The sequence below is a fragment of the Ammospiza nelsoni genome, chromosome 6 (genome assembly GCF_027579445.1).
Source record: "Ammospiza nelsoni isolate bAmmNel1 chromosome 6, bAmmNel1.pri, whole genome shotgun sequence".
In the NCBI taxonomy this organism is placed as follows: Eukaryota; Metazoa; Chordata; class Aves; order Passeriformes; family Passerellidae; genus Ammospiza; species Ammospiza nelsoni.
In genome coordinates, this window is record NC_080638.1 from 1,079,788 (window position 1) to 1,094,077 (window position 14,290).

A 14,290-nucleotide genomic window follows, 5' to 3' on the forward strand; every position below is an offset into this window, starting at 1 on the left:
CAGCCCGGGAGCGCAGCTGGGAGCGGGCAGGGGATGGATGGATGGATGGATGGATGGATGGATGGATGGAGCGTGGCTCCGTGGGGACGTGCTGCCTCGCCAGGCACCGCAGCCAGCAACAGGAAAATCTTCAGCATGTTCTAATATCCATCTTCACCCCCTTTTTTTCTTCCAGAGCTGTGTTACTCGTGGAGACTGAAATGTGCTGTGATGTATTTTTTTGGTGTAATGCAGCGATTTCCAAGGGTCTCTCCTCTTTTCACCGCTGAAATTAGCGGGAGTTTTGCTATTGATTTCAATAGGAACGAGACATTTCTGTGCATTTGGTTAAAATGTATTTCATAATAACACCTTATACTTTATTTATAAGCCCCTCCTAAGGCATTTCACAAATTATAGTCACACAAGAATTGATGTGTGAGCGCTGTCTTAATAACACTGTATTTTGTGTTTCAAATATTGTGCTCTAGATACAATATTTACATTTACAAGTGAAAAGGCTGCTAACCTAACAGTTATTGTTCAGAGCAGACAGATGACGAGCCATGCACGCTGATGGCGAAGCAGACACGCATGGGTGACACACGTGCTGGAGCCGCCTCGCACCGAGCGCACGCCGCCTTTAATTCCTTGTAAAAGGTAAGCACCAGCCAGCATGTGCCCTGCCACAGGAGCCAGGCAGAGCTGCTTTCCCACCCAGGGTGCAGCACTGAAAGGGAGGTTTCCCCTCTTCTATTTATTATCTTTATAAACCCAGCAAAATGCCCCCATGGGCTGGTTCACTTTAGGCAGCCCAACACGGGATTTATTTGTAGGGGCAAGATTACAGTAGCAGACAACGACCCGGGACTGATAACACACTGCTTCCCCCAGGCTTTCCAGCCTTTTGGAAGTCCCATTTCACTCATGTTCAATGGCCAAAGGTGTCTGGCTTTTTTTATTTTTAACCTTGATTTTTTTCTGGTATTACCAACTAAAATATATTATCTCCCTTTCCCTGCTTAATTAATATGTGCAGCTTAGAGTTATGCTAAGGATTAAATTTGTTCCACTTTTCCACGGTAAAAACAGCACTACAAAAACTGAAAATGTGTGGTTCTTTTAGTTTTTCCCCCCCCCCCCAGTTCGTTTCTGTTTGCTCTTGTCTGCAGTTTCAGCGGTTGAGCTTGGTGCATCTGATAAGGGTTCTCCACTCTGGGGATGGTGTAGGGTCTTCTTTTAAAATAACTCTTCTTTTGCAGCCCTGTTTTTGGTCAGAGTGTGATTGGCACCTACAGACACCCCAAACAACACCCTCCTCAACTGGAAACAGGGGAGGGAATTGGAATTATAGGTGTGGGAAGGGGGTCTGGGGTGGCTGCTTGGTCCCATTCCGAGGGAGAGAAGGCACTGTGGGAGTGTTTTTCTGGCTGAAGAGTGCAGGAAACCCCTAAAGCCCAGTGGCAGAGCCATGTTCCTGCTCTTTGGGTGGAAAACAAAGCACAGAATGTAGCTCCTTTTGGAGCTGGAGAACGGTGTTAGGGAAGTCTCCCACATTATCATTCATCCTATGTTATCATTCAGTATTTCTTTGAGAAAACAGAGGCTGGAGGAAGCTGCACGAGGTGCACAGTAGTAAAACGAGAGCACAGTTTGGATAGGAGCCAGCTTGGCAGGTTCTTCCTTAAATTAATTCCTCCCCCAACATTCTCTTCTTAGCTGTGAAGAAAGAAAACCCCGGTGCATCAGCAGACAGTTAGGGTGGCTTACCCCAGGTAATTCGCTACTCTGAGGTAGTTTGCAAAAGTGATCATGTGGAAGATGAGGGTGTTTTCATAGGGTCTGCAGAAATGAAAGCTCAAAGCAGTGAAGGCATTTGATCAGTCTGGTAATGTGTGCTGCTGATGTGCTGTAGATTTCCATGAGACCCCCAGCTGCCAGAACTCCTGCTCTGTCTTTGGAAGGTGATGGAACCCTCCAAGAAACCTGCTTTCCTTTGAGTTTTGGCCTCTGCTGACCGTCCTCCAGCACACTGAGAATTTCAGGGCCTTCTGTGCTGCTCCCTTTCCCATCCTGGTTGTATCCCTGGTGAGAGGATGACGATTTTGAAAATGTGTGTCTGATGCTGGTGGGCTGTGTGCTGGGGCTGCTGTGCCCCCACCAAGGACTGTGATACTGGTTTTGCTGGGCTGGTAGAGGCCTCTGGTGCTGGACCCTCACTGTTGCAGACATCTTTTATGAAAAATCCTTTCTTTAGGATTTTTCCTCCTGAGAAGCTGCGAGGTTTCAAGAACAAAATGTAAATATTGATTATCTGCTGCTGTAGAATGCAACAGGTGGATCTTTGATTGGCCCATGTTGGATGTTTCTAATTAAAGGCCAACCACAGCTTAGCTGGCTCAGACAGAGAGCATGAGACAGAGCTTTTGTCATTATTTTTTCTTATTCTATTCTTAGCTGGCTTTCTGATGAAATCCTTTCTTCTATTCTTTTAGTATAGTTTCAATGTAACATATATCATAAAATAATAAATCAAACCCTCTGAAACACGGAGTCGGATCCTCATCTCTTCCCTCAACCACAAACCCCTGTGAACACCGTCACACCTCACCACCTGGGCTGAACTGTAGGTGGCTCAGATGGTGAGCAGAGGTTCTGTGGGTGCCCCAGGAGAATCCCCGCTGCCTTCAGGTGCCTGACAGGAGCTGGAAGTCGCCTGGAATCTCCCAGCAGAGGTTGCAGTTGCCTCCACGCACCTGACAGAGCTCACGTACTCCCCGGCAGCTAAAACGGGCGAGGGCTGCAAATTGCAGCTCTTCCTCTCCTGGGACACACAAGCTTTTCCAGCTGCACCAGAGAAGTTTGGAGATTCACAGATAACCTCCTTCAGGTCAGGCCTGCACCAATGGGTTTTGAGGAGTTTATGAACAGTTATTCCACAGAAATTACCTACAGGGCAACAGACGGGCTCTGATTTACAGGGAACTGCATGCAGCAGATAAACACGTTCCTCTTGTTACAATAAAGATGCTCATTTATAATGAGTGAAAAAAACATGTATTTCTCTCTGTAACTGTCTATGGTCTACCCTTTAGATTTTTCTTGGCAAAGCTGGATTCATAATCAGTCTGTATTCTGCAGCTTTGTACTTCAAATACTGCAGGGGAGGGTTTATTTATTTTTAAAACTCCTCCTGTCAGACTGGATTAAGTAAAAACCCCATCATTTAAATTTTATACTTTTTTTTTTGCTTTCAAAGAAGCAAGTTGCCCACTTTGATTTCTCTGAACTTAAGTCAAGACTGCTACTTAGCAAAGTAGATATTCAAACCCTTAAATTCTTTTATAAACTTTATTTTAAATTTAAATTTTATACTTTTTTAGATTTCATACTTTTTTTTTTTTTTTGCTTTCAAAGAAGCAAGTTGCCCACTTTGATTTCTCTGAACTTAAGTCAAGACTGCTACTTAGCAAAGTAGATATTCATACCCTTAAATTCTTATTTAAACTTAGTTTTTGTTGGTTCTGATGATTTCCTGAACTGTGTTTCAATTCCTTTCTGTGAACTGCTGCTGGTTTGCACCTGTTTGGGCTAGTGTGTATTCAAAACTTCATTGAGACTTTTACAGTCAAGGACTGCAAAATAACTTCCCTGAAGTAATTGTGGCTCCATCCACCCTGCCTGTGCTTTAATCCTTTCCCCCTCTGTTTTGTTGGGACGAGTTCTATTTGCTTGTGTGAAGTTCACAATGATGTTTGAAGCTCCTCAGCCACGAACCTCGGTGATTTGGGATGAATCTCCTGGCTTTGAGATGGCTCCTGGGCTGCCTCCCACGCAGATGGACTCGCTGCTCCACTGTCTCCATGAGCGTGCTGTCAAAATCTTCTTTGTGCTGTCAAAGTCTCCTTTGTGCTGTCAGAATCCTTCTCGCTCCAGTAATTTTCCAAAATTGCTGAACTATCCTGGACACAGGCTGGGAAGAACCACAAATGGGAATTTCATTGTGCTGGAGAATTATTCCAAGTGCTTTCCTCTTGGCTGAGGTTTATTTATCAGTGCTGTGCCCAGCTCGGGGCTCCTCAGACAAGGAGCAGATCCAGGAGAGGGTAACAAAGAAGAGGAAGGGATGGAGCACCTCTTGTGAGGATGGACTGAGGGAGCTGGGCCTGTCCAGCCCCAGCAGAGATGGCTGAGAGGGGAGGACCCTGCCCGTGTGTGCCAGGGTTTGAAGGGAGCTGTTTTCCACGAGCAACAGCGCACAAGGCAACGGGCAGAAACTGGAACGTGCAGGAAACTCCAGCCGGACGTCAGGGAGACCTTCCTCCCTGCCTGGGGGATGAAGCACTGGAACAGGCTGCCAGAGAGGCTGTGGAGTGTCCCTCAGCGAGGTATTCCAGCTGGACACAGCCCAGTGCTCAGGGATGGCCCTGCTGTCCCCTCCAGCCTGACCCACCCTGTGTTCCTGTGCTCGGCTCACCTTGCCCAGGTGCCAGGCCACGCTGCTGGCAGGAGTTTCATCCCGCAGCTGAGGAACCTTTGGGTCTGACACGTTCACCTGCTGGCTCCACGGAGATGTTGGACGTGCCCAGGAAGGAAAGGGACGCGCTGACACTCCCCTGCTCAGGAGTGAAGAGCTGCAGCTCCCAGCCGTGAGCTGGAGACAGTGGAGCTGGAACTGGTGTCAAGCCCTGCTGGAAGAATCCCTGTCCTGATTTAAAACGGGTCAGGAAGCCAAATTTGATTTGAAGTCATGCAGGTTTCATGATGCCCTGCACAATCAGCCCTGGCCTATGAGTGGAAGCTCTGACTTGATTTGCATTAAATAAATGCATTCTAAGAAATGCTGGGAAGTTTCATCCAAGCAATGCATTTTAAACAGCTTTCTCCACACAATATATCAAAATCTCAAAATGCAGGCACTGAAAACTGCTTGATTTCATACCTACATCAGATCCATTCACCCTTTCTGTTCTTCTCTGAGTCCAGCCCTGTGAAATTCCAGCAAGAGCTTTCTTTAGTGCACCTGCATCAACCTGACTTCGAAAGAAATATCTGAAAGTGCACCAAAATTCACCAATTTCAGGACTTTTAAGAGAATACCTCTGACACTCTGAGTGCTGAGAAGATTCTGAGGCTATGAACATTCAGACTCAAACTCTGCCAGCATAAAGACTTTTTTTTCTTTAAAAAAATCTTGCTATATTTTGGGTTTTGCATTTATCTTCAATGCCAGAAGACATTAAAATACATTTTTTAAATATTTAGAGGAATATGCAGTTAAAAATTCTCTAGATCTATCCTCTGGACCTTACCCTACCATGTTGCTCCTGGTCTATCACTGACTTCTCTGGGAGACTTTTCAGATCAAGTTCTGCAGGTTTATAAAATCCTCATGCAATAAAATGCTGAAAACATAAAAAGTATCTTTGTTCTGATATATACAGGAGGTCTGCAAATTAGTTTGATGCGGCTGATAACTTTTAAAATTGTTTAAAGGCAGAGTTTAAATAAGCAGCCAATTTTTCAGCAGATGCTCTGGGATACTGGATGCCCAACAGCCCTGAAAGATCCATCTACTCAGGAGCTGAAATACATTTTTTTTCTCTTTTTCTTTTTTATTTTTTGGAAAAGAAAATGATTCTAACATTTGCTTATATTAAATAGAACCTGGGAAAAAAAAAAAAAAAAAAGCTTGCTGGAATTTCTGCTTTCTTACCCCCTTGCCATTTTTTCCCTAAGAAGATTCACTTTCATTCTTTTCTTCTACACAGGTACATTTATTATTGAATAAGCACTATCATGTGCTTAGTGTGATTAAAAAAAGAAATGCAGGCAGGTCCTGCACTCATGTAGCTCACAAGAGAAAACAGAAATCCCAAGAGATGGCATGGGGGCATTGGACTTGCTTCCACCATCTCTTAAAGGCACAAAAGCATCTTCTTTCCTATTTCTGTTGTGCTCTGTAGCTATGATGTTTCTCCAGCACAGACAAAAGAAGAAGAACACTTTAAATTTCTAATAGATGATCCTGTAGAAATACTTGTTTAATATATGTGAGTGTGTGTTTGAGTTTAGTTCTTGCAGCCCAGCCACATTTTTAATGGGATGTGTTACACCCTTGTGGTTTCAGAGAAACTTGATCAGCAGCTCACCTTCCAATACTGGCAAGGTGAAAGGTTATTTTATTTTTTAAGGCTTTTGCACTTTCCCAAAAGCTGTGTTTGGAACAGCATCACTACTTTATATTAAATTTAAATATTAAACCAGTTGTGTACTACCACAAAGGTATCAAATCTGGAGTAGCTGAATGCCCATTTCCAGGTGCTTGTAGCTACTGTTACACAAAATTGAATTCAGCTGCACCCTGGAAATTGCTTTTGAAATGTCTTTACAAACAGAAAAAAGACTTCCGTACGATAATATTCTTCTCATGCTCCAAACACCTATATTTTGAAAACCTCAACACAACAGGAATTATAGAAAGAATTCTTATTTGACATATTAAAGGCACAACGTTTTAAATTTCATTACTGCTTTCTTGACTGTGTGTCACAATTTCTGTAAAGATCAGGTTCTTGTGCTGAATTGGGAATGTCTTCCCTGGGATGAATCCATTGTTTCCCTGCTGAGTTCGGTGGTTTCAGTTTGTAGCCTGCTAAAAAGTAGGAAGTTCTGCTTAAAAAAAAATCTGCAATAAACAAACCCCGCCTCATTCTGCAATCTCTGAGCAGGAGTGAGGATGGCACAGATTTCCCTCCAAGCCAGCAAGGGGCCTCTGGAGATGCCAAAAGGAGCTGGGAGCACATGGGCACAGCCTGGCACAGGAGGCCGTGCCCATTCTTCGATTACCTGAGCTGCTCCCCTTGCTTAAATATTTGCCTTCCAGTCAAGGGAAGACAGAACTGAAAAAGGATGGTTTGTACACAGGAGCCTGACAGGCACAGAGTGGCCATGGGCAAAAGGCACAGAAAATCACCAGGTGAACATTTCTCTCGGTTCCCAAGTCAAAATCGCTGCCGCGATGACTGAAATCTGCATTTTATCCACACTCTGTCCACAATTTACCTACACTTTATCTACCCCCTATCTACCCCATATTTACCCTCTCTCTAGCCCATATCTACCCCAAATCTGGCCTCTCTCTGCCTGCTATCAGGCAGCACACCCAAAGCTCTGTCTCACCTCTCAGCTCGCTGGATTAGCCAAGTCACTCTCAGGTGTAGTTGTAACTGATAGAGGAGATTTTGGGAGAAAAGAAGAGAGATTTTGCTCCATTGTGGGGAATGGACTTGTAGAAGATTTTAAAAAGTTGATTGGAAGTTTATATGGAAGTTTGAATATCTGTATATAAATACTGAGATAAAGTGTATTAAGACAATACAATAGAGATGACATTGTGAAGAGAGAGATTAAACTAATTACATTTCTTATATCTCACCTTTCTATGAGACTAATAATAGAATGAAATCTTTTCAAACACCTCTCAGTTACCCCATCTTTATAAAACTAAAAATCTTCCAACACTCCATGTCCTTGCCTTAGGTAAACAACACTGCATTCTCTAACACTTTACAAAGCACATTTAGTGACTCAGAAAAAAACCCAAACTAATGCAGGTTTGTAGAAGGAGTTCCTTTTATTACTCAAACTGTTTGTCAGCTTTAATATTACCCTGCTGAAGTTTTGGAAACTGAAGCCTTGCAGATGCACAGGGCACACATATAGGCAGATGCTCACTAACAATTACCAGGTAATATCTCAGCTAGAAATGGGACTGTGACTTTAATGATATTTTCTCCTCTGTATGTTAAGTCAATGACCTATTTAAATATGTTGGCAGCAATTTATATGCCTTGTGACTTTATATTCCACAAAGAATATAAAGTGTGTTTTGTGTTATTTACATTAAAAAGACGTACAATGTAAAACTTCACCTTTGTTAAAAATCACTTTATCCTAAGTATTTAAATTATCTCATGCTTTCAAAAGGCACAATTACTTATCTAATGAGAACTTCCATTCAGTGTTGCATATAATACAAAAAGAGAAAAAATGTTTGAGACATCAATGATAATATTTTAAATATGTTGGCATAGGAAAGCAGATGTCTTTTTTCTTCACCAAACTGACAGTTCAGTTCTGAAACTTTATTTTGAAAAGATTTAAAAAGGATTTGTGTCTTTTGAAATAAAAAATATAACAGGCATATCTAAAAAATACAGAAGAGAAAACCTGATTGTTACTACTAATGAAATAGCTGATGACAAAATAGTAGTCTTTTTGATTTTGATCACAAAAAATAAACTGGTAGTGACAGGATATGATGGATAGATTTGACATCCTGGCAAATCACTGTCATTGATTCAATTATTCTAATTCAGAATAAAAGCTGTATACAGTATGTGTTTATGCTACAGTGGAGTTTTTTAAGTGATTGACATTCATCATATTAGTTAGACAGTTTTAAAAGCTATGTCTTTGTTTTACACAGCGTTGTCAAGAAAAAAAATAAAGAAGAACCTGGATTTCAGAGGGGAAAAAAAAAAAAGCAAACCACTTCCCAAGTCTTGGTTTTCCAAACCCATCAAAATATGTTACCATTATTGCATCCTATTAACACGTTCTTTGAAGACTCAATTTCACTCCAGCCATGTAATACACTATTACAAAGACTAAATTTTGAAACTGTAATGCAATCTTACAGCTGGGTGGCTTGGAAGTTCTGCGGAGAAGAAGATATTACCTCTCAAAATGGAAGTCAGCCTCAGAAGAAAGAATGCAAACCACTTTAATTCCCAGGTCAGCTTTGCTTCACTGTTCCTTTGTTTGATGAGAGAGACTCGGGGATACACAGAGAACAGTTAGGAGCTCACAAATTGTATATCTGAGGGTACAAAAGGCTGAGTTACTTGTGTATTCTGCCCTGCTTTAGACCAGCTCTCTGTGACATCCTTCCCCCAGCTCCAACGCACTCTTCTGGTTTCCCAGCATTAATGTAGCTGTCGGTTTGAATTTCCATCTTGAATTATGTCTGTTGACATAATTTCATAGTGCTGACTTCAATTGTTTAGGATTACTGTTTTGAACTACATAAGGAAATCAATTCTTTCCTCTCTGGTTAGGAAATTCCATTCAAGTGCATTTTAGTCCATGTAGTAAGCCATAAGGCAAAGTAATTATCTATAATATATTCTGATTTAAACACCCCCATCCTCAATTACAGGCCTATTAGAATAAAAACTATCTTACGTATTATAAATTTATTATTACATATTTAATAAAATGAGGTAGGGATTTCCTGAAATTTAAGAATGGTGTTTCAATTACAGAAATGCATGTTTTTAAAAATGTGTAGTTTGCTGTTTGAATAACACATGACAACGAATTGCTTAGTTCCATTCCTTTATTTCAATAAGTTCCATTCCTTTATTTCAATAAACCCATTATTCATACAAAATATTATACGTAACTATATAAAAAATCCTTTTGGGAAAAACATCCCTTTATTTTTAATGTAAAAAAAAAAAAAAATTGAAAGGGTAATTGCAATTTTTGTATTTTAAGTAAAGGAACAAAATATTACCTGCTTCCAATGGAGCAGAACAATGGCAGGACCCAACAGAAAAAAAAGATTTAACAAAAAGCAAAACCCAAATGAGACCAAATTTAGTACAAAGAAAGAGAACACGCACACACACACACAAAAAAAAAAAAAAAAAAAAAAAAAAAAAAAAGGAAAAAAAAAAAAAAAAAAGGAAAAAAAGGAAGGCCTCATATGATAACACATATTTTTAAAGACTGCTGGGTCAAATCATTAAGAAAAATATTTATATAAGTCATTAACACTCCTAATGAGGGTGTCAGCTGAACGTGAGCGAGGCTGCTAAGCAGAACCCACTAGAAGTCCAGGTGCTGCTTGCCGATGGCCATGGCGCCGCATCCTGAGCTCAGCAGTTTGGCGGATCCTGCCAGCTCCTGTTTGCTCGCGCGGCTCACTGTGTCTGACAAGTCTGGAGGCAAATGCAGCCGCTGCGGCAGGAGGGTTTCGGGAGGGGAGAGAGAGGGAGGAAAGACAGGAAAACATGGAGAGAAAAAAAAATAATAAAAAAAAAGAAAAAAAAAAAGAAAATAAAAAAAAGATGAATTCGTTTTGCGTGGCGCATTTGGAAATGCCGTCTTTTCCCCGGCTGATCCGTGTTTACTCACACAAATAAAGCACTTCCCCAACACTCTTCTAGACTTACCTACCATAATATTATTCTCACGTTCCAAAATACTTCTGTTTTGAAAACCTCAGCACAACAGGAATGATACGAAGGATTTATATTTGACATGTTAAAGGCACAACGTTTTAAATCTCATTGCTGCTTTTTTGCCCGTGTGTCACAGTTTCTGTAAAGACTAGGTTTGTGTTTTCAGTACATTGGATTCTCTAAATTGGAATGGATTTTTTTTCCTTATGAAAATTTCCTAAACAACATATAAATTTGCTCAAGGTATTTAAATACATCTATGGGCATTTTCCCCTTTAAAAAACAGTGTTTCATCTGCATGTCAACCTCTACACCAAGTTATATTTCCTAAGCAAACCAGAAATTTTCTCAAGGTATTTAAGTACATCTCTGGGCATTTTCCCCTTTAAAAACCTTCCCCTTTAAAAACCTTTCCCCTTTAAAAGCCAGTGTTTCATCTGCATGTCAACCCCTACACCAAATTATTTGATTTCTATAGCCCTGCAGTGTAAGTAGAGTTTTATTTTTAATATGCACACACGGTGACAAGAGTCTGAAAATAAATTATATGATGATCAAAAGATGCAGAGGGCTCACCCTGGTTGCACATTATTCTGCTGCATGTTTCCTCCTCATATTCTACTGATAGTGGCTAATAAAACCAAGCAGTGACAGTGGCTGCATTTGTAGAAGGCAATCATACATGTTAATCAAAGCCTGCCCTCCCCAGTGAGTTGTAGGAACATTAAATCCAGTTTACAGATAGGGAAACAGAGACAGAGGTTACATGGCTGCCCACAAACACACGGTCCTTGCACAACAAACCTTATTTTTCAGCTATGAAAAAAAATATTTCCACCCTCCCTCTGAGGGAGATGTAGAAAAGACATGACATTACCATTTAGCTTTTGTAAAGGGAGGTGAAAATTAATGTAAAACTGAGGCTTTACTTGCTTAACGACTGGCTTGCTTTTGGACCCAGGCTGGGTCAGATGAAACAGTTGAGCATCTTCTGCACAGTGCAATAATTTATGAAATTGGTATCATGGAAGGAGCATATTTCTTGAAAGATTTAGTAGGCAAAGGCTAAATTGGGTGGTTCCTTTAAAATGCACTCGCTTCTGAAGGGAACAGGAGAACAGCAGTGGCTGCAAAACTGAATTAGGAAGCTCTGTGGACTGTCCTTATTCTCAGCTTTGCCACATTTTTGCTTTTATCACACCTAAACACAGCTTCCCTTTCTTCAATATTTCTGGAACTTCTGTAACATAAGGATTAGATTAAAAAGCATAGGAAATTTCTGAATTTTCACTGAGCTGACTGCAGAATTCCTCGCTGGCTCTGAGACTGTGCAGCTGGGTGTAGCCTGAGAGATGCTCCCAAGGGCTTCCCACCGCTGGCCACTCCTGGCCGTGGGCAGCACTGGGAGAAGAACTGTGCTGTTATTTTCTCCAAGGGAAGGAAATGCAGAAAATAATGCATGAGGAGCAGGAAAGCCTGTGTGCAGGGTGAGATGCCACAGCCCAGTGCTGGAATAGGAGAGAGGTGTGCATTTACCGGCAGCATTTTGCCTGAGAAGCGCAAGCCGCACACCTGTAAATACCGCACAGCTACTGCAGCTCTGAATTTGAGCTGCACTAAACCAGCGCTGTGGCAGAGAACCCTTCACCCACAGCTCTCCCCTTACTCCAAGGCAAGTTAAACCTGGCTGTGGCTGATGGTGCTGCCCCATTTCTGCCTCCATCACACACAGGGCACGAGCCTTTCTCCTCTGGCTGCTCAGCAAAAGGTGTGCTGGGGAAAGCCACTTGGATGCTGTGCGAGGGGATGGGAGCGCTGCAAAGCAGAGAAGGAGAAGCTGGGAACTACAGGGAAGCACTTGGAAGATCTCTCAATCACATTTTCTCTCTAAAAAAGCGCACAGTACTTTGCTGTGGGCAGGGGGATGTGGGGAGTGGAGAGACGAGTGAAGGAATCCAACCTTCCTCCATTCCCTGCTGGCATCTCTGTAACGAGGAGCAAACAGAACCAAGGCCCAGCAAACTCATCTCACTCAGACACTAAATATCCCTGACTAAATATCACAGACAGGGAACCACTGCAAAACCTGCCATGCTGCACTGGACTTCAAAGTGGGGCAGAAAACAAAAAAATCTTTCATGTAAACGCTGGGTTCATTTGCTACATTTATTCTAAAATAAATATATAATTTTAGAATATATGCTACTATATTTTAAATATAAATAAATATATACTTTTAGAATATATACTACTATAATAGTATATAAATAATATATAAAGAATTATACTTTTATAATATATACAATTATATTAGTGTATATATACAATTATTATAATAACTATATATACAATAATTATATTATATACTATGTACTATGTACTATATACTATATACTATATACTATATACTATATACTATATACTATATACTATATAAAATATAATATATAATATACTATATACTATATACTATATATTATATATTTATATAAAATAATCTATACAATATATGTAATTATAATATATATAATTATTATATATACAATTTTATAATATATACTACCATAATAGTGTATATATATACCATTATTATAATATTTAGAATTGATATAATTATATATATAATGTATACAATATATGTAATTATATATATGTATAATTATTAAATTATATATATACCTTTATAATATATACTACTATAATAGTATATATATACACCATTATTATAATATATATAATGGATATAATTATATATATTATATACAATATATGTAATTATATATATTTTATATATATACACTTTCATAATATATACTACTATAATAGTATATAAATAAAAGTATACGTTTAAAATATATACTGCTATAATACTATATTTTCAATATAGATAAATGTAAATAAATAAATATATACTTTTAGAATATATACTGCTATAATACTGTCTATTTCAGAAAATAGACAGAAGAATGTCTGCAAAATTGCAAAGATTTAGATGGGAAAGTAAAAAATTCAAGATCCTTAGATTGGATGTTGGGAGTGAGTATTTTACAGGTGCATTTGTTATGATACAGAATTTCATTACACAGGCCTTATTCTCTCCTTCCTCATCTTCTTCAGTGAGGAGGATGCACAGTGCTCATTTAGGGATTGGCTGTTCCTTTAGTGACTGGCTAGCCAGTGTTTTATTTTCTTGTCACTGTTTACTCTGAGCTTTTCTGACATATTTATTGTGCACTATTCAAACCTTGTTCTGCAGACAGAATGGCTTTTCAATAGCACATGTCAGTATATAGCACTTGAATGCTTCACAAATACCAACTGTGTTATTTTCCTGATATTCTTGGGAGAGAAGGCAGCAAAGTTACCTCCATTTTAGAGGCAGGGAATTGAGGCACATGAAACACATGGCAAAAGGTATCTACTAATTTCAGAGACAGAACCTCAGTTAGGACTTGCTTTCCCAGAATGTTTAGCAGTTTACAGAATTCCACATGTTCAAATGCTAACTTCATCTGCAGCTGGGTGCTTAGTATTTCTCCAAGAATCCCCAAGACAGGCACTCAGAAAGCAAGAGACACAAAATAAAAGTATTGAAACAAAAACGCTGTGTTGAAGCAACATGACCACACAGAAGTTCAGTGCTATTGGCAGAGACACACACCATACCTTCCATGTTTTAATGATGAGACCATTCCTCCTGTAATCCTTTCCTCTACAATCCATCCCTCTACAATCCCAACTTCCAAACATTATTAAAAAATTGCTGGTTCTCCAGGAGGCACATTTCACTGCCTACATCACATTCATCCTTAGAGCAGACCTATTTTGAACAACAAACCACAGAGTCCTTTGAAAACAGCTGAATATTATCTTGTCTTTAAGATCAGAATCACTGGACACACACGTTCTCTGTGAACAAAGCCTGCACAGATATTTCAAAATATCATTCCGTACGTTTTCTGAGTGGAGAAGTTTTCTGTGTGGATAAATTTTCTGTGCAGAGGAATTTTCTATGTGGAGAAATTTTCTGTACGCCCATATACAGGGCTGAAAATAAT

General features: G+C 39.9%; 1 protein-coding gene across 2 annotated transcripts in view; it reads right to left on the reverse strand.

The window, feature by feature from the left end:
- The window catches only part of ELP4 (elongator acetyltransferase complex subunit 4), a 177,382-nt gene that overhangs the window by 22,429 nt on the left and 140,663 nt on the right, over positions 1–14,290 (reverse strand). The window contains exon 10 of one of the 2 annotated variants that reach the window (XM_059474054.1): positions 9,365–10,008. The exons of the other annotated variant lie outside the window; for it this stretch is intronic. Coding sequence (XP_059330037.1) covers positions 9,877–10,008 — 132 coding nt within the window. The 3' untranslated portion in view covers positions 9,365–9,876. Of the gene's footprint in view, positions 1–9,364; positions 10,009–14,290 lie in introns of those variants that run through there. 2 annotated transcript variants of the gene reach the window in all.